Source organism: Natrix helvetica (assembly GCF_964273705.1).
Source record: "Natrix helvetica genome assembly, chromosome: Z".
Lineage (NCBI taxonomy): Eukaryota > Metazoa > Chordata > Lepidosauria > Squamata > Natricidae > Natrix > Natrix helvetica.
Window position 1 is genome coordinate 87,616,674 of NC_138554.1, and position 20,332 is coordinate 87,637,005.

General features: G+C 45.8%; 1 protein-coding gene across 1 annotated transcript in view; it reads left to right on the plus strand.

Annotated features, from left to right (window-relative positions):
* Positions 1–310: 310 nt before the first annotated feature.
* The window catches only part of ZNRF2 (zinc and ring finger 2), a 79,926-nt gene continuing 59,904 nt past the window's right edge, over positions 311–20,332 (plus strand). The window contains exon 1 of the mRNA XM_081971636.1: positions 311–1,787. Coding sequence (XP_081827762.1) covers positions 1,316–1,787 — 472 coding nt within the window. The 5' untranslated portion in view covers positions 311–1,315. The remainder of the gene's footprint in view (positions 1,788–20,332) is intronic.

Here is a 20,332-nt window from a genome sequence, read left to right on the forward strand (position 1 = left end):
AAGACCTTTAGATATTATATAGCCAAGTTTCAATACAAAATAAAATCAGGACTGTAAAAGAACAGCCATCCCCTGCACCAAAGGAAATTAGTGAGAGTGACGTCATTATCCCACACATTCTTGCTTTCGCTGCTTTCAATAAATTTATTTTTTTTAAAAAATGAGAAGTTTCCAATTGGTAGAATACGGTACTTCTCAACAGCTTTTTTCCCTCTGGGATCCTCCAGAAATATTCTAATCCTAACTTCCCAGGCGCATGTTAATATGCTTTGGAATTGTGGGAATTGTAGTCCGATCATTTTAGAAAATCACCAGGCCAGGTAGAGCCCCATATAAATAAAGTAAATACGAGCGCCCTCTAAATTTTCCAATTTAGAACCATGGATATGTTTTTCGGGACAGAAGTTACGTGCTGTATCCTTTCCCCTCCCACTCAGGCGCCCAAAACTAATCCGTTTGAAGGAGTCTGAGCGGATACGATTGACACCTCAAGACTCGCGGGTGAAAAGGCGATTGATAGTTTCTTTCCTCTCTCTAACATGCTTCAGGTAGAACACAGTACAGATTTCGGTTTCTCCCCCCTCCCCCCGCCGTAACGACTAGGCAGAAGCTGAACTAGCCCTGTTCTGCACCGAGAAAAGCTTAGCTTGCTGATCGGCCGGCAGCGATTTAACAGCATAAGGCCGGGGAGGGGAGGGGGACACTCGCCTCATCCCACGGGCCGAAGCGAGTGCGAACCTGCCTTCTTACACCACCCTTCGGAAAGGGTTGAGTGCGTTACCTCCGGGACTGGCAGAGGGCGGAACAGAAGGCGACCGGAGTTTCCCCGCCTCCCTCCCGCCCTCCCGCCATTACGGCGACAAGGGAGTACAAAAAGAGCGAGCGAGCGCTTGCGCAGCGGTGCCGCCCCCTTGCCTCGCACTTGAGCGAGCGCGGGGGAATCGGGCCGAGGCGGGGAAGCGGCCTCACGGGCGAGTGGCCGGCTGCGGCCGCTTTCCTCACTCTCCTGTTTGCGGGAAGGGAGAAGGCGGAAGGATGGCGGAAACTGTGGGGCTGAGTTCTCAAGCCGCAGCTTCAGCGGCGCCGTCATTCTGCACCGCGGTTATAGCTGCTGGAGCCTTTCCCCTCACTGCTTCTAAGATCCCGCAGAGGTGGAAGGACCTTCGCAGCCCCGGGGCCGCTAACTGAACTACCGCTTCCTGGTGCTTCTTTGCCGTGGACATTTCGTTCTCTACTCCGTCTCGCCGGCGGATCCCACTGAAAGGTGCCGCGGTAGAAGAAGGAAGAAAGAGAAGGTGGTAGCGGAGGAAGGACCATGGGCGCTAAACAGAGCGGCCCGGCGGCCACCAACGGCCGAACGCGGGCTTATTCCGGGGGAGACTTGCCGTCGAGCAGCGGCGGCGTTAACGGGACGGGCGGGCGGGCGGTAGGCGGAGCGATGAGATACACACACCTGGCGCCTGGCGCGCACCACGCGGCCTCCGGCTCCTCTACGAGTAGTGTGGCGGCGACGGCGGCGGCGGCGGCTCCCCCTTTGGTAGCCTCCAGGAGCAGGTCTCTGGGCGGGCCAACCGCCTCCGGTACTCGAACGGCTCACTCTGCCTTCAACATCCCCAATAGTAGCGGCCTCTATGGCTCTCAAGACTCGGTCAGCAGCACTCCCGAGGAAGGGGGACGGGCACGAGCCACGGCTAGTGGAGGCGCAGAAGGACCCGGCGAGAGAAGCGGAGGACCCCGGCTAATTATCGGCTCGCTGCCCGCGCATCTTTCGCCTCATCTTTTTGGAGGTAAGGATTCTTGCCCGGCCATAGTGTGGGAGTGGAGGATTATAGTGCTCGGGGGTCATTAGAAAAATGTAGGGAGAAGGAATGGGGAAATTTTTCATTGTTAATTCTCCTAATGTTGGGTGGGTAAAATCTTTATAGAGGATAAATAGATTTAGGATGGGACCAGACACTTGAAAAGTTTGATCTTTGGGACTCCCAATCTCCCCCAAGTGGAAGAGCGATATTCCACGTGAGAGATAACAGCAAAGTTTTCCTTGTGGACAGTCGAACTCTAATACTATTGGTTAAGCCGCACAGTTTAACAAAGCTAAGATACACTGTGTTCAGAAGATTAAGTCTCCTGTTTAAGTACTGAATAGCTACATAGGTTTATACTGTATGCAAATCTGTTCAAAGTAAGAGTGCACTCAAACGGGAGTTACTCCCAAATAGTCTGAACACACACAGACTTGGAGTTACATTATTAAAGCTGGTAGCCTTTATACATGCAATTTAGAGTTGGCTGGATTACCATTGCATATGCTACAGTGGACCATTTCCTAAGTGGTTCATTATAATACCTGATAGAAACTACTTACATTATTGGGATGTAAACGATCAACAAGTGCTTTTGGGCTAAGGAGTCCTATTTATTTGTAAACATTTTTTTCTTAAAGTGGCAAAGCCCGGATTTTAATTGCTAATATATTAAGAATATTGAAACATTGGTATGTGTGTGTAGGACATTAATTTATGGATCAAAAATCACACAGGATGCAATATTAACGATGATATAACTTGATTTACTTGTATTTTTTTATTCTGTTCTTCAGGAAAGAATTACTAAGAATATTCCAGATTGAGGGATTTGAATTAGTTTTTAAAACTTTTATTTTAAAAGGAATTCAAAGAAGTCAAATCTGTAGTATCTCAGTTAATACAAGTGTCTGCCCTAATAATTTTTGGTTTATGAAATATCTTGCCTGATAATAATTAAAGCATTTTAGTAATTCTTTAAATGAACATATTTTTTGTGTAAGCATGCATTTTAAATCTGAAAAGACTTTAAAAACATAAAAACATAACATAAAACTTGGAATGTGGTTAATGAATTTTCATTCTGGTTTTTAACTTAAGTGTTAATTTTATTAGTGTAAAATAAAAGCAATAAGCAAATGCATTCAGATGACATAAGAACAACCATAGTAGTATACAAAGTATAGAGCCATAATGGCAAACCTATGCCAGAGGTGGCACACAGCGTGCTGTCACCAGCTGCTCTTCTGGGTTCCGGTGTGTGCAAATGTGCCAGCCAGCTGCTGTCTTTCAGGTTCCAGTGCTCTGGCGCACGCTCAAGTTTCAGCACTCAGTGCTGAAAAGGTTAACCATCACTGATATAGAGCATGGGTAGCCTACCTTTTGGTTTGCCCGGGCTGCATTGAGTGAAAAGAAATTGTTGAATTGAATGAAGAGAAATTGTTTTGGGCAGTATATAAAATATATAATTATATATAACTTTTATAAATAATCCAGTATTCCACTAGAATCAGTAGATACATTCTAAGTGTACTGGAGTTCAACACTTTTAAAAAATGGAATAGAATTTGTAATATTGATTTGGAATTTTTATTATGGAAAAATATTGAATTTTGTAATAACTTTATTTTAAATATTTTTTAGCTTTTCTGGTGGTTTCTATTGATCTTAATAGAGATTGCTGATATGAGGTCTTTGGCTGAGTTGAGTACAATAGTCTTGTCTATGATCTGACCTATGGTCATAGCTACAATCTTGGAAAAAGATTGTGTGAGATGCTTCCTCATATTTTTTCTAGCAAGGTGGTGAGATGAAATGAATAAAGTCTTTCTGTGAACGTTTGGGAAAAATACTTTATTGAATGAGCACTGCAATTGCATTTTAGGAAATATCTTAAATCCACTTAGGTCAGTGGGCCCCATTCTTTATGGCTTGGTGGCCTGGTGGGAAGGGGAGGAGGGGACCAGCCCAGTCAGCACATGTACATGTGTGCAGGCTGGTCCACCACTTGCATTAGTTGACTGTGTGTATGCCCCCCAGCCCATTCCTTGCGCAGCCCAGTTCTGAACAGGCCACAGTTCAGTAGTGGGCAGTGACTCAGATGTTGGGAACCCTTGATTTAGGTCTCAGTGTACTGCTATTACCAAGTCAGTATGTGCTTACATTTTCAAAAATAAAATATCTAGTATAGTGATTGGTTATTCCTAATATAATAGTATTGTGCAATGTCTGGACTGAAAATCTATTCTTTCTGCATCTAATATGTATTACCTAATGTTTGGGTTTACACATTATATTAAGCAATAAAGTAGTTAACTTGATTCTGAGTTGTGCATTTGGATTACAAATAATGCTTTCTTGTATGAATTGAGCCAGCTGTGGGTTAATAACAGTTAAACCATGGGTTAGAATAATATATAAACTTAACTAATATTTTTCTCCAATATTGTTTATTAGAAGCAAAACTTCCTAAAGATTGGCTATTTCAATAATTATTGTATTAGTGCCTATAACCTTTCTAGATTTAAGTAATCAAAATGTTAGATTTGAGACTGTTGCCTTCTTTTTATACATTTAAATTTTTATGTGAGAATCTCTACATTTATAGCACTACTTTGATCTAAAATTGGAAGTCTTTAAAATGTTTCAACATACACAGTGGAAGCTCAATATAAATATATATATGTACATTAGCCAAGGGGAGTGGGATGGCTCAGCAGTTAAAGACAGCTGGAAAGCTGACAGCCCAGATTTGTGACCAGATGCTGCATGAAGGGGTGAGCTTTGGTTACTTGCTCAGTTCCTACCCACCTAGCAGTTCGAAAGCACGCAAGTGCGAATAAATAAATAGATACCACTTTGGTGGGAAGGTAACAGCTAACCATATGACCACAGAAATCTCTTCAAACATTTAGCTCCTTTGGCTTAGAAACAGAAACAGAGATGAACACCACCCCTAGAGTCAACATAACTGGAAATGGAAAACCATTAGCCATAAGCGAAATTCTCATGTACAAATCTCATTCCATCTATAGTAATCAAAATTAATAAATTGCTTTTGTTCTGAGCAATCTGCTAATTTTTATGGAGCTTATACTGACTTTTCCCTTTTGCATCTATATAGCTCATAAGAGCCTGTAACCAAATAGTAATTTTCAAAATGCCATCAGCTTTGTGTGGAAAAGCACTTCTCTAGTGTTGGATCTTATACTGTGTTTTCAAATAAATTTGGTAACAGTTTATTAGAGCATTTGCTTATATTTGATCTTGAAGCAATTGGTATGTTACTAAAGTTTATCTCTATAAAGAGTAAAGGGCTGGTTTTTTTATAAAGTTTTTTTATTGAACACAAAACATAGGACACAGTGTAACTGTCCTGCAAAGTCTTTGCCATACATACTAAGATATAAAGTTATACATTATAATCACCATGCTTATTTACATTTGATCTATTCAGTATTTACAAATATAAAAATATCGTCTTTGGGTCTTTCCTTTTTTGTTCCAACCATCGATAAAATTTGTCCCAGATCTTATAATATTCTGATTCATCTTTATTCTTCAATTCCCACATCAATTTATCCATTTCAGCACAAGTCAGAATTTTCCTAATTACTTCCTCTTGTGGAATTTTTCTGTTTTTCCAGTTTTGGGGAAAGACCATTCTTTCTGCCGTAATAATATGAATTGTTAGGTAAATTATCCCCTTGTTATATTTATTGTTTATGATTCCCCAAAGAAATAGTTCTGGTGTAAATTATTTCCTCTTTGGTTATCTCTATCAGCCACCTTTGAATTTCTGCCAATATTCTTTTGTTTTTTGGCACAACCACCACATATGGTAGTACGTGCCTGATTCATGATCACATTCTCCTAAGTCAGTGGAGACAGCATCCATGTGTGTGGGTTATACTCATGTACCATTCAATAGAACTGAGTCTGCAAAGTTTAAATCCCTCCTCTTCCTGCTGCCATACCCAGCTTTTGTGACAGCTACCTACTGAAACAGACATGCTATTGAACTCTCTTAGGATAATTGATTCTTTTCTTGGTTTTGTTGCTCCTTATTTAAGCTCTTTCTTCTCCTTACTCTCATTTCCTTCGTTCCCTAGGTTTTCTTTCATTTGCTTTGATTCACTTCCCAGCCCCTTCCTGAGTTTTGCTGCTCATTGAGCAGCGCCGCACAGCGCCGGCTCCTACAGCGGTTGCGGCGATGGCCTCTGGAGGGCATCTGCGACTGCAAGTGCCCTTGTAAGTCTCAGCGAGGTCACAGAGAGCGTGGCTAGCTGGGGTGGTGGTGGTTTTGTGGTGTTTCGGAGCTCTGGAGACCGCAATTTGAAGGTGAAAAGTAGCGGCCGCCATTTTGAATTCAGATAGTGCAGCCTCCATTTTGGGAGATAGTTCAGTTCCTCTTCAAACAGGGCCCCTTCTCTTTAGGAACAACTTCCCCAGACCACCAGGATTAGGACATCCCAGGAGGACTAGACAACTTCCCTAGGGAGCAGGGGACAAGCCAGCCCAAGCCTCGCTTTGCCACCAACTAGACTTTTAGCACAGGGACCCAGTGGGGTCAGCTGGTGTGGGTAAGAGACAGGCCCAGGTGTGCCTATCTAGAGGGCCTATGCTTCTGCTCTCCTCTACCCAGAACCCGGACCCTGGTGTGCCCTTTAATTAGGTCAACCACCTCCATAGTCTTGATCCTCAATAGCTCTTCTTGGATTGTAACTGCAGGCAGATAGCTGGCATCCATTATGGAAGGAGGTGACAGAAGTCTCATCCCCTTTATCGGATGACCCTCTTGAAGGGCTGTCCACCCTTCACCTGAGCAGCAGGCAGAAATCCCCTCCCCCCCAAAAGGGGGGAAGAACCAAGGGAAAGTCAAAGGCCACGCAGAGAGCAGAACTCAGAAGGAAAAAGGCCCTAGACAGTTTGCCAAAGCCCCAAAAGAGGCACAAAGACAATCAGAGCCATGGCCCAGGTGGTGGCAGAACCCTCTCCTTCTGAGATTCCTACCCAGGCCAAGATCTCCGATTCAGAAGGGGATCTATCACCTGACAGCGAAGGTTCTGAGATAGGGGACCAGGACATGAAAAAGGCCCAGCAGCCCTCTGTTCCAGAATGGACGGACAGCCCGGGCACTGCAGGTTCTGCCATCTCCCCCGGTATGAATCACTGCCGGCCTGCCTAGGGGTTCATCTGCACCTGATATGGTGGCCATAATATCATAGGCCATTAGGCAGGGAATTGCGGCAGGCCTGCAACAAAAGTCTTCCTCTAGTTCCAAAAAGCACAAGAAACGTAAGGAGAAGTCAGCCTCTAGAGAACAAACTAGGGAGCCCCCTGTTCAAGAGGAATGGAACCTTGTGTCATCGGATAGTTTTTCCTCTTCGTAGGGTGAGGAGGACAATACTATCAGGGACTTCGAACTCTCTGAGGATGAGGAATCTGATCTTGATCAATCTACATTGGCTAGTCTGTTCAAGCCATCTATGTTTGGGTCTCTTGATCAAAGCCCAAAAGATAGCCAATCTAGAGGTGGCCCAGGCCACTAAATCCCTGACAGCCAAGAATAGAGACTTGGCGGGTCTAGTTTTCACTGAGTCTAACATTCAGAAGGAGGTGGTCTCTTCCCCTCCCCTGTTCCTAGACTAGTCCAACATCAGTGGAAGTCCCCGGGTTCGGGCCCATTCTCATTCACCTAGGACAAGCCCTTCTACAATATAGGGCCTGGTTTGGCCAAAGCCCTGGAAGTTCCTACTGTGGACACTCCGATAGCAGTGCTGTCATCTCCCAACTTAGTCCCAAGCAACCCGGAGGATGCCTTAAAGGCAGAGGACAAAAGATTGGAACACATCCTCATTAAGAGCCACCAATCAGCCACCTGGACGATTAGGGCATCCACTGTGTCCTCCTTTTTACCGCCCTCCTGTGGCTTCAACAGCTATGTGACAAGACCCCATTCAGTGATTCGAGTCCCACCAGGACCTCAACAAGTTGAAGGCAGCACTTCAATTCTCAGTGGATGCCTCTCTTAATGCGGCCAGGTTCATGGCCAAGTCTATTGGGTCCTCCATAGCGGCCAAGCGCTTAGTTTGGCTGCGCCCATAGCGGGCAGATGCCAAAAATAAATTGCGCCTAGCTTCTGAACCATTTGTGGCGGACAAACTGTTCAGGGCCCCCTTATAGCCTAGGCTTTTTGAATCGAAGGATAAAAGGACAATTCTTCCTTCTGTCTTCTGCAGGACAGAGAACAGCACCACTCTCTATCGTTGCAGGTCGTCCTTTCGGAACCCGGATGGGGGATATGAGTTCTCATCCGGCCAGACACTACTCAGGTAGACAGGGACCGCAACAGCAGCACAAGTCAGGTAGGGGCTACCAACACTTCCCTCCATCTAGAAAATCCTACAGAAGTGCAGGAAAGTCGCGTCGCTTCCGCAGACAAAAGTGACTGCATGGAGAACCTTCCCATCGGCGGTCGATTGACCTTCTTTGCTAACCAGTGGGAGGATGTAACAACAGACACCTGGGTCAGGGAGACGGTGAAATTAGGCTTCTCCCTAGAGTTTCTCTCTTACCCCCTGAGGCGTTTCCTCCTCTGCCCCGTATTGCGGGACTGAGAAAAGGGGCACCTGTAGACCAGACCATTCAGCACCTCTTGGACATACACACCATTCAGCCCGTTCCAGAGGAGCAAAAGGGACAGGGGTTCTACTTCCTTCTATTTATCATCCCAAAGGCCTTGAGTGCTGGAGAGTGATCCTTGACCTCAAAGCCTTGAACTGCCACATTGTCTACCGGCGGTTCAAGATGCACTCTCTAAAGACCATCTTAGAGGGTGTCCGGAGGGACGATTTCCTCACCTCAATAGATCTGACGGAGGCTTACCTTCACGTCCCAATCCTTCTCGAACACCAGCGGTTCCTTAGATTTTGCTATCGGGAATCATTATCAGTATCAGGCCCTCCCATTCGGTCTCTCGTCAGCGCCCAGAGTATTCACCAAGCTGTTAGCAGAAATAGCAGCCCACCTGAGCGCGTGCCCCATACGAATAATGTGCTACCTGGACTGTTGTCCAGGTCTCTCAGTCAGGCCCGCCAGGATCTGGAGGAAACCTTAAACGTCCTCAGAATCCACGGCTTCTCGATAAATCTGACAAAGAGCCACCTCATTCCGACCACATGCATTGTCCATCTAGGCGCCCTCATAGGCACCCGGTTGCGCGTGGTCTTCCTATCCAGAGAGCGTCAGCAGAGCCTCAGGAAATTACCTCTACAAATAACGAGACAGCATCAAGTCCAACTTCTCCGGCTGTCTCAGTTATTAGGCAAGATGGTGTCTTACTTTGCAATAGTGCCCTGGTCCAGACTTCACAGTAGACCACTCCAGTAAGACAACAGCAGCTGTTCATCAGCAAAGATTCTCTTACCTCAGAAGGTCTGCAACTCTCCGACCTGGTGGGCGTCACAGGCCATAGCGAAAGGATTCTTGTTCAGGGAACCCCACTGGGTGACAGTAACCACCGACGCCAGCTAATAATAATAATAATAATAATAATAATAATAATAATAATAATAATAATAATAATAATAATAATAATAATAATAATAATAATAATAATAATAATAATAATAATAATAATAATAATATTTATTTGTTAGCCGCACCCTCTCCAGAAGGACTCGGGGTGGCGTACAATAAAACACATAAAATACAAATATAGACAGTACATACACATAAATATAGACGTATACGTGGAGGAGGTAGACAGATAAATGGAAATAGAATTAAGATTGCAATTTAAAATCCCCTAAGTAAAATTACAAGATTAAAAACCCGTCAGGAGCGATATGATCAAACTATGGTTGAGCCAGGCCAGCTACTTGGAAAAGGTGGGTCTTGAGCTTTGCACGGAAGGAGCGGAGGTCAGAGGTAGTCCTGATATCCGGGGGGAGGTCATTCCACAGAGCTGGGCCCGCCACAGAGAAGGCTCTGCTCCTAGGCGCCACCCCCCGACACTGTCTGGTGGACGGCACCTGGAGAAGTCCCTCTCTGTGCGAGCGAATTGGTCGCAGGGATGTATGGGGCAGGATACGATCCCGCAAGTAGCTAGGTCCTGTGCCATGGAGCGCTTTAAAGATCGTTATCAAAACCTTGAAACGCACCCGATAGACCACAGGAAGCCAGTGCAGCTCACGCAGGAGAGGTGTCACATGGGAGTACCTTGTACTCCCCATAATCACCCGCGCGGCCGCATTCTGGACCAACTGTAGTTTCCGAGTGCATTTCAAGGGAAGCCCCATGTAGAGAGCGTTGCAGTAGTCGAGGCGAGACGTCACCAGCGCATGAGTGACTGTGCGTAAGGCATCCCGGTCCAATAGGGGGCGCAATTGGCGCACCAGGCGAACCTGGTGGAACGCCCCCCTTGCCACGGCTGTCACATGGTCATCCATGGACAGCCGGGCATCCAGGAGGACGCCCAAATTGCGCGCCCGCTCCACGGGAGCCAGTTGTACACCCCCGATGGCCAGAGATGGAATTAACTGGTTGAACCGGGGGGCCGGAACCCACAGCCACTCCGTCTTGGAGGGGTTGAGCTTGAGTCGGTTGTCATCCATCCAGACCCGTATGGCTTCCACACACCGGGACATCACTTCGACGGCCTCGTTGGGGTGGTTCGGGGTGGAAATGTACAGCTGAGTATCATCAGCGTACAGATGATATCCCACCCCGAAACCACGAATGATCTCACCCAGCGGCTTCATATATGTGTTGAACAGGAGTGGCGAGAGGACCGACCCCTGTGGCACCCCACAAGTAAGGGGGCTCAGGGTCGACCTCTGCTCCCCTGCCAACACACGTTGCGTCCGACCGGAAAGGTAGGAGCCGAACCACCGTAAAACGGTGCCCCGAACCCCCAACCCCTCCAGTCGGTGCAACAGGATACGCATTCTGTCCAAATCCTCGATGGCAACCAAGTCAAACTCCTTCCAGACTGGTCTCTCAAGACTCGCCGTGGACATCTCCACTAGACCACTGAAAGGGACCCAATCCTTCCGGATTTGAGCGATTTTATCCTACAGATATTTCCCAAATTCCTCTGCCCTACCCTGTAAAGGGGCCTCCCGCGGCCTCTGAAACAGGAGGGAGCGGGATACCCGAAACAGGGCGGCAGGGCGGTTCTCTGCGGATGCAATGAGAGTGGCACAATATTGACGTTTGGCCGCTCAATGCCACAAGGTACGTCCTTAAATGGGTTCATACCTGTGTTCGGTCAAATTCGGAATGGGAGGATCTCCAACGACTCTCTAGGCATCTCTTGCAGCGCTTCATCACCCTTAGCTCCTCGGTAAACCAAGGGGCCAGGGTGGATCTTGCCGCCGGAGAGGCCGCAAAGGCGCCACCCGGTTCAAGTCCCCGGTAGTCGCATTATTCCACGCGACCACCAGGTCCTCTACCCGGGGGCGGGTCAGGGCTACAGGAGGTGGCCCAAGCTCCATCTGGCTGCTTGAGGTAACAGCATCCAATCACATTTACAGCGGTACTTAAGAAACAGTACTACTATCATGGCTTATATATTGCTAACCCAACTGTTAGCTTACATACCTAACACCCTCATCCAATTCATTGATGAAGATGTTGAAGAGTCTGGGCCCAAAACAGAGCCTTGGGGTACCCCACTGCATACTTCCCTCCATGAAGATGCAGTTCCATTGAGGACTACACGTTGAGGGCGGTTGGTCAACCAGTTACAAATCCATCTGGCGTGATGCTGTCTACCCCACATTCTTCTACTTTATCTAGTAGTAGGTTATGGTCTACCTTATCAGAGGCCTTACTGAAGTCCAAGTAAACTATGTCGACGGCATTCCTCTGGTCCACTAATTTTGTCCAATTATCAAAGAATGCAATAAGATAGTCTGGCATGATCTGTTTTTGACAAACCTAGGTTGGCTTTTGGCTAATTCGTTGCTTGATTATCCTTTCCATAATCTTCCTAGTATTGAGGTCAGACTGATAAGTCTATAGTTTTCTGGATCTGTTTTTTTTTTCCTCCTCCTCCTCCTCCTCCTCCTCCTCCTTTCTTTTCTGAAGACGGGAATCACATCAGCAAGTCCTCTGGTAGGTCCCCGGTGCTCCAGGAGCTCTGAAATATATAATTCAATGGTTCGTGATCTTGTCTGCCAGGTCCTTCAGAACCCTGGGGTGTAATCCATCCGGTCCTGGTGATTGGAACTCGTCTAGGGCAGACAGGTGCTCACTTACCATTTTCTTCCCTATTTCAACTTGTGTTCCTAATCTGAGTTTTGTAGTGCTGTTTTTAATAGGTTGGACTGTTTTATCCCTTTGTGTAAAGACCAATGCCAATCATGAGTTAAATAGTTCTGCTTTCTCCCTGTTGCTTGTCACCTTCTGGTCACTCTCTCCCAGCAATGGACCAATTGTTTCCCTAACTGTTTTCTGATTTTTAACATGTTGGAAGAAGCATTTTTCCGTTATTTTTTTACCTTTGTGGCAAGCCTTTCTCCATTGTAAGCCTTAGCTTTCCTCACTTCATCTTTACACGCACTCTAGTGGCTGACCAGTGAACTGCTCTGCATCTACAAAGTTTTGCAATGCAGTCTAGTGGCTGATACATGAACTGCGCCTGCATCCACTAAGTCTGGGATCCACCCTAGAGGCCGACAAGTGGATTGAACAAACAAACAAACAAACAAATAAATAATTTTTTTAAAAAATTGAGCTAATCTTAGTCATAGAATCATAGCACCCTTCTAGCCATGGCAAAAGGGTCAGACAGGCTGGTCCCCATGCCGGAACCTACCACAAACTCAGAATGGGATGTTCGACTATGAGAAATCGCAGAAACACCTCAGATAGCCTATGATCGTAGACAGCATTCGCTGAGGGCGGAACATATAGCAGGGGTGGAGAACATCAGAGCCGACTGGCTCAGCTGGACTGAGGTGGACAATTCAGAATGGAAGCTGCAGCCAGCAATCTTCGAGGAGATGGCAGAGCGCTTCAGATGCCCAGAGGTCGACCTATTTGCCACCCCTCTCAATGCTCAGCTCCCGAGGTTTTACTCCAGGTACTGGACACGGGGGGCGGAGGGGGTAAATGCTCTCCGCGGCCCTTGGCCCCGGGAGCCCCTCTATGCCTATCCACCCCAGTGATCCCCAGGGTCATACAAAAAATTTTGTGGGAGGGGGCGGAGGTGGTACTGATTGCCCCATACTGGCCCTAGAGGCCTTGGTTTGCCGATCTCCAATTCCTCTTGGTGAACGGGCCCTGGAGAACCCCCCATGAGAGGATGTCCCTCAGTCAGGGGTCGCTGGAACACCCAGATCCTCAGTGGCTCCAGCTAACCGCTTGGCGCTTGAGCAGAGCTCCCTGAGGGTGGATCTCTCCTCCCCCAGGGTTATACAGACTATGCAGGCAGCTAGGAGATTCTCCACAGAGCGCATTTATGGCGCTACATGGCAGGCCTTTTCAACAGGGTGCATCTTTAGGGGCCGTGATCTGGTCCAGGCCACTGTTGCACAAGTTCTGGACTTCCTTCAGGCAGGGCTGGACAGAGGGTTGGCTCCCAACACGATTAGGAGACAGGTCTCGACCATTTCATCAGTTCTCCTGGGTGGTAGATCTTAGACACTAACTCACCATCTGATGGTCAGGCGGTTACTCAAGGGGGCCTCCAATCTTAAACCGCCCACAGTGCACAGGTACCCTTCCTGGGACTTACAGAAGGTGTTGGATGCTCTGACAGGCCCTCGGTTTGAACCATTACGTACTCTCTCTGAAGTTCCTGACACCTAAGATGGCCTTTTTGGTGGACATCACCTCCGCCAGGAGGATATCTGAACTGCAGGCTCTGTCTACCAGGGAAGATCTCTGCGTGTTCCACCAGGACAGGGTAGTGCTAAGGTTGGACCCCCCCCACTTCATACCCAAGGTGTGTCATTGCTTCCATCGCTCGCAGGAGGTGATATTGCCCATTTCTGCCTGGACCCTTCCCACCCATTAGAGAGGAAGTGGCACACCTTGGACACAAGGAGGGCTCTGAGGATTTACCTCAGAAGAACCAGGCCGAACAGGAAGTCAGAAGCCCCATTTGTTTCCTTCCAGCTGGGGTCCCTGGGGAATTAGGTGACCACCACCACAATAGGCAGGTGGTTAAGAACCTGTATTGCTTCTGCCTCTCAGGCACGGGGTCTGCAAACACCGAGTCTATCACAGCGCATTCTACATGAACCGCGGCCACTTCGGCAGCCTGGGCCATGCAGGCCTCACTATCTGAGATCTGTAGGGCAGCCACGGGATCTTCCCCCTCACCATTCGTGAGGAATTACAAGTAGGACTCCTTTGCTTCTGCGGAAGCCTCATTCGGATGTAGGATGTTGCAGGCTGTTCACAGGGCGGGGGACACGCCTCACCAGGCATAAGCTTGGGCATATACTCAAATGTGTAACCCTCCATAGGACGTGTAGGCTTTGGTACGTCCCATCCTGAATACTCCTCCCTCACTATGGAGAAAGGGCATTGGTACTTACCTGATATGCCTCTTTTCATAGTGGGGGAGGAGTATCCAGCACCTCCCGAATATGGGTATGTTGCAAAATTGTTATGTTGTTTGTTGAACTGTTCTGTTGAAGTAATAAATAAAGGTTTGAAACTAAAAATTAGAGTGGATGACACAGCAAGTCGGATAGAGTTCTTCGCCGATAACTGGGTGGAGCCTGGTGACCAAGGCATCGGTAAAAGAGCTTATCTGACTCAGTCCAATCAAGAGAGGACAAGGTCAACCCATCCTGGATACTCCTCCCTCACTTTGAGAAGAGGTGTATCAGGTAAGTACCAACACCCTTTTTCCATTATCCAGTGCAGATTTGCAGAATAGTTGTGAGTGTCACAATCTCATCAATTAGTTTTTCTAATACTTTCTTATAAAAACAACTTCAACTGTTTGTTTCATGGTTGTATTTGTTTTGTTTGCTGTAAAATTGAATAATTTTCCCTGAGCTATTGCTGCATTGGAAAAGGTATACTTCTTACAATAATTTTATATTATTTTATACTATACATATCATATATGTAACATTTCTTTTTTTTTATAAAAAAGTTTTATTGGTTTTTTCAAATATTTTTGGGAAAAGGGTACATAAATGTGGAGAAAATTTTTGACCTCCCCTGAGTCTTACATCTCTCTCTCATATATATATATATATATATATATATATATATATATATATATATATATATATATATATATATATATATATATATATATATATATATATATATATATATATATATATATATATATATATATATATATATATATATATATAATTATTACATACATATTAGCAGTTTAACTTCAAATTCTTTGACATCTTCAACCATACTTTATATCACTTCTAACTATTTCATTATATTAACAATTGCGATGTGTTTTTAAATCATTTCTGTGACCTAAGTCTCATTGCTGTCTCTTCTTCCCTGTCTGTTGGCTGAGCCATGGCTCCTTCCCCCTTCCTGTCTTGTGCAGTGTCTCTTGTTTCATCTAGGAGGTTCTTATGTTTTTCCATAAAGGCTTCTGCCTCCATTACTGTATTAATTCTCACTCTACCCCCCCTCCCAGAAAATCAACAAGCCTTCTGGAATTAGCCACCTAAACCAGATATTTTTTTCATATATTTTTTAGTTAGAAAGACGAATTTCTTCCTCTTATCTCTTATTCTTTTTGGTATCTGTTTCAGAATGGTTATTTCTTTGTCCTTATATCTTAAAGGTTCCCCCCTTTGAACTCCTAGAATCTCATCTCTTGTAGTCTTTCTAAAAAAATTAACATGAACTTCCCTTGGAACATTGTGCGTTCTAGCATATGCTGAATTGATTCTGTATATCAAATCCATATCCCACCCTAGCTGTGGCTTATCTCTTTTAATATAATCGGCTAGCATTGTTATCATAATCTCCCTTAAGTCTTCACCCTCCATTTCAGGTATGTTTTGAAATCTAAGAAAAAGAGACATTCTTTCAAATTCCATTTTTTCCATATAATTCTCAATTCCAACATTTATTTTTGTAAAGCCTTCATTTCTTCTCCCACCCCCACAGCCCCCTCCTCCAGAGCCTCTATTTTCTGGCTATTTTGTAAAGTCTGTTGTTTATTCTCTCTGAGTTCTTCCCTTAAGTCAGCCAGCTGTTTTTTTTTTAATTTCGTCCTGTCCCTTTAAGATTGACTGGAACATTTGTTGGAACATATCTTGAGATTGCTGTTCCCCCTCGGGGGCCCTTGGTTGTAAAAAGGAAGATAGCTGTGTTTGTTGTGGAACAGGACTTGAAACAGAAGAAGATGGAGCCGATGCTGGTTTAAGAATAGGAGCCTTTTTCGCAGGCATTGTGAAGTTCAGAGAAAGTTTATAAGTCTGGACAGAAAAGATGGCGTCTACAGGAGCGCGCTGTCGGGCGGGGTCTAAAGGCACACAAAATCCAGCATGGGATATCAGTCTTCAATACAGCTCCCCTCTAGTTGTAGTCAATTTTCCCCAATCCAAGGAAGATTGTATAAAGAGATTCCTCTAGGGTTCACCAGGGTTTTATAATTCTGACCCAGGAGATTTTTCAAAGACAACAGTTCATTTGTAACGGCAGCAAAAACGGGGGGAGAAACGCCATTTTGGCTCAGCTCTCTCAGGAGATCGGAGGATAATCGTTCAAAAAGTTCCCATTCATAGTTTATTAGGTCAATTCACTTTCTTTCGCAATTGTTCAGGAAAGCCATTAGCCCATTGCTTGAAAGAAGTGAATATCAAAGAGTTTTTCCCCAGTTTTCTCTCTCTCCTCCGAGAGAGTGAGAAATCGTTTAAAGCCGCTTTTCCGAGAGGGGGGGAGAAACCCCCCCTCTCCAATCTCAACACTTTGCCAAGATCAAGGAGTCTTAAGAGAGCTGCTAATCCTTGTTTACTCAGTTGTTCAAAGGGGTAGGAAAAAGACCCCTGGGGAATCCCCAGCTCACCGCATTTCTGCTGTTGCCTTCACATGGAGCGTTTTCTTCCTATCTCCTCAGGACGAAGGTGCACATGGCACCCCCCAAAACCTCCCGATGCCTAGGGCAAAGCTGGCAGCCCCCCTGCGGCCGCTGCCGCTCCAGGGGGCTCCAGCAAGCCGCCCCCTCGGCAGGACGCCCCTACAAGGCTTCCTGTGCCCCTCCGTGAGTCAGGGGTGGGCCCACCAGGACGTCGAGCGGCAGACAACATGTCCGTCATCCACAGAAACCGGAAGTAGAATCTTATGTAACATTTCCTATGTCCTGGCTCAGGTATACTTAAGTATATGTACTGTTAAGTGGACAAGTTTGAACGATGTAAGAACTCATAAATAGGACTTAATCAGTGAAAGTTCCAGTTTAAGCTTGTTGGTACACACCAGTTGGCTAAACAGAAAGCATTTATCTTTTAGTTTTATGATGCTGTGTACTTCAGAGCACTATTAACTTTCAGCCTCAGGTGCATTCTCTGATAAACTATACTTTTGGAATGTTGTGTTCTCATGCGATTTGATGTATTTAAATAGCTTTTGAGTACAAAATGCAAAACGAAGATATCATGAACAGTAGTCTCTGAAGAAACAATAAGGTCTCTCCAGATTTTTATGGGACAAATGTGATTGAGTTTTAGTGTTGTTAATAATGCATGCACAGTGTGAATTGAAAATTTAGTAGACACATCAACAGTGAGAACAATTAATGGAAAAGCTTGCCTTCATATGTTGTGAGTGCTCCATCACTGTTGGCTTTCAAGAAGAGACTGGACAGCTACTTGTTTACAATGCACATTTCCAGGGTCTCTTGCTTGATTAAGGGCTGCACTAGAAAACCTCCAAGGTGCATTTCAATCCTATTTTTCTGTTTTCAGTATTCTAATAGGGACCTGTACTTTTCATATGCCTTAAATAGTAGAGACTTGGATACTATACTATAGTGCCGTGATGGCGAACCTATGGCATGTGTGCCAGAGGTGGCACGTGTGCCAGAGGTGGCACGTGGATCCATTTCTTAGGGCATTGAGGCATTGCCCTTACAGCACCAGTGCGCATGTGCGCGCTGGCCAGCTGATTTTAGCTTTCCTTTTTGCTCTGCGGAGGCTTCCCTGAAGCTCTGGAGGGCAAAAAATAACCCAACACACAAACTGGAAGTTCAGGAACTGACTTCCGGTTTGTACATTGGGGTCTTATTTCTCTCTCCGGAGCCTTCAGGAAGATAGTTACACTCCATAGAACCAAGTTATTAGTGACAGCATTGTTGCACTGAGCCTCTGTAGGGCTTAATGGAAGAGAGGAGAGAATATTTTATCAATGGGGAAGTTTTGGAAATGAGGTTGAAGATGTGAGCGGAGCAGCTGGAGGTTTAGTTTACATCTGCGAGGGCAATCAGATGTAACTGCTCGGCATGTTCACTTGCGCAGGAGCTTTCAACAGGGCACGAACCACCTGAGTGGAAGTTTTCCCCCCTCCCTAACCTGGAGGAAGAAAGCTGAATTTTCTGCTGATTGCCTTGCCAAGTGTGGCGAGCAGTGGCGGTGGAGGGGAGAAAGAAAGGTTGAGCTTTGCAATATGCCACAAAGTGGAGCTCTACAGCGTTTAGGGGGCTGTTGAACTTTGCAGCATGGAGTGGAAGGTGGGGGGGGGCTTTTCTGACTAGACTGGCAGGGCTGGGAGGAAGGAGAAGTGGTGAGGGGGTAGAATTTGTAGGCAGCAGAAGAGAATCCTGGAAAGCAAGTTCTTTGGAACAAGAATCATATGGTTCTCAGCATAGCCATTTTGACTTGGCATGAGGTTGCTGTGGCTACTTGTGATTGTCTCATCCTCAGCTCGGATTTACTCCGCGTTATCCCAGAAGAACGTCATGCTGGGGGGGTATCCACTTGCTTTCCAGGCAGCAGGATTGGCTCTAGCGATCTAAGCCAAATTCTGTATTTCTTGCTTGCATTTACTTTTGATTTCATTTGTCTCCAATTGCTTTGGCAGCAATAATCTCAACCAAACGTTTCCTGTAGTTGCAGATCAGACCTGCACAATGATCTGGAGTAATTTTGGACTCCTCTTCACAAAACTGTTTCAGTGTAGCAATATTATTGGGATGTCTGGTGTGAATCGCTCTCTTAAGGTCATGCCACAGCATTTCAATCGGGTTGAGGTCAGGATTCTGACTGGGCCACTCTAGAAGGTGTATTCTGTGCTATTGAAGCCATTTTTTTTGTTGAATTACTTGTATGCTTTGGGTCATTGTCCTGTTGCATCACCCATCCTCTGCGGAGCTTCAGTTGGCGGACAGATGGTCGTACGTTTTCCTGCAAAATGTCTTGATAAACTCTGGAATTCATTTTCCCATCAATGCAACAATCCGTTCAGGCCCTGAGGCAGCAAAGCAGCCCCAAACCATGATGCTCCCTCCGCCATGTTTTACAGTGGAGATAAGGTTTTGATGTTGGTGTGCTGTGCCTTTTTTTTCTCCACACAGTGTTGTGTGTTTTTCCCAAACAACTCAATTTTGGTTTCATCTGTCCATAGTATATTTTGCCAGTAGTGCTGTGGAACATACAGGTGCTCTTTTGCAAACTTCAAACATGCTGCAATATTTTTTTTGGACAGTAATGGCTTCCTCCGTGGTCTCCTCCCATGTACTCTATTCTTGTTTAATGTTTTCCTTATTGTAGATGTGTCAACAAAAATGTTAGCATGTGCCAGAGATTTCTGTAGGTCTTTAGCTGACACTCTAGGATTCTTCTTTACCTCATGAAGCATTCTGCGCTGTGCTCTTGTAGTCATGGAGATACTTTTGTAACCCTTTCCAGCTTCATGCAAGTCAACAATTCTTGATTGTAGGTCTTCTGAGAGCTCTTTTCTGCGAGGCCTGTGGGTATGGCCGTACCAGATGGTGAAATTTAGTGTGCTTTCCCATACCCATTGGTCAGGAAGCCTCGTACCGGAATGCTCCCTCCCCTGGTTCGCTCTTTCACTCACCCTGCCCATCCTCACCACGCTATCGAAAAGTTCTCAGAAGAAGAACCAGAAGAAGAAAGAACTGGTGAGTGGCTGAGGTGGGGGGTGGGAAGGATGTTGGGGAAGAGGCAGAGGGGCTACTAGAAGAGTGTGTGCATGAGCACAGGCTGTGGGTTTTAAAAAACGTCTGAGTGAATCTAGGAAGAGGGACGAGGCAGAGGGGTTGGAAGATACTATAGGAACACACGCTTCCAGCCCCTCTGCCTCTTCCCTCTTCCTGGATTCACTCAGACATTTTGAAAACTCAGCTAGTGCACAGCACACACACTTCCAGCCTTTCCTCTTCCCTCTTCCTGGATTCACTCAGACATTTTTAAAACTCACAGCCTGTGCACATGCACACACTCTTCCACTCTTTTAAAAAAGTGAATCCAGGAAGAGGCAGTTTGTGTGTGGAAGTGTGTGCATGCGCACAAACTGAGAGTTTTTAAAACTTTGAGTGAATCCAGGAAGAGGGAAGA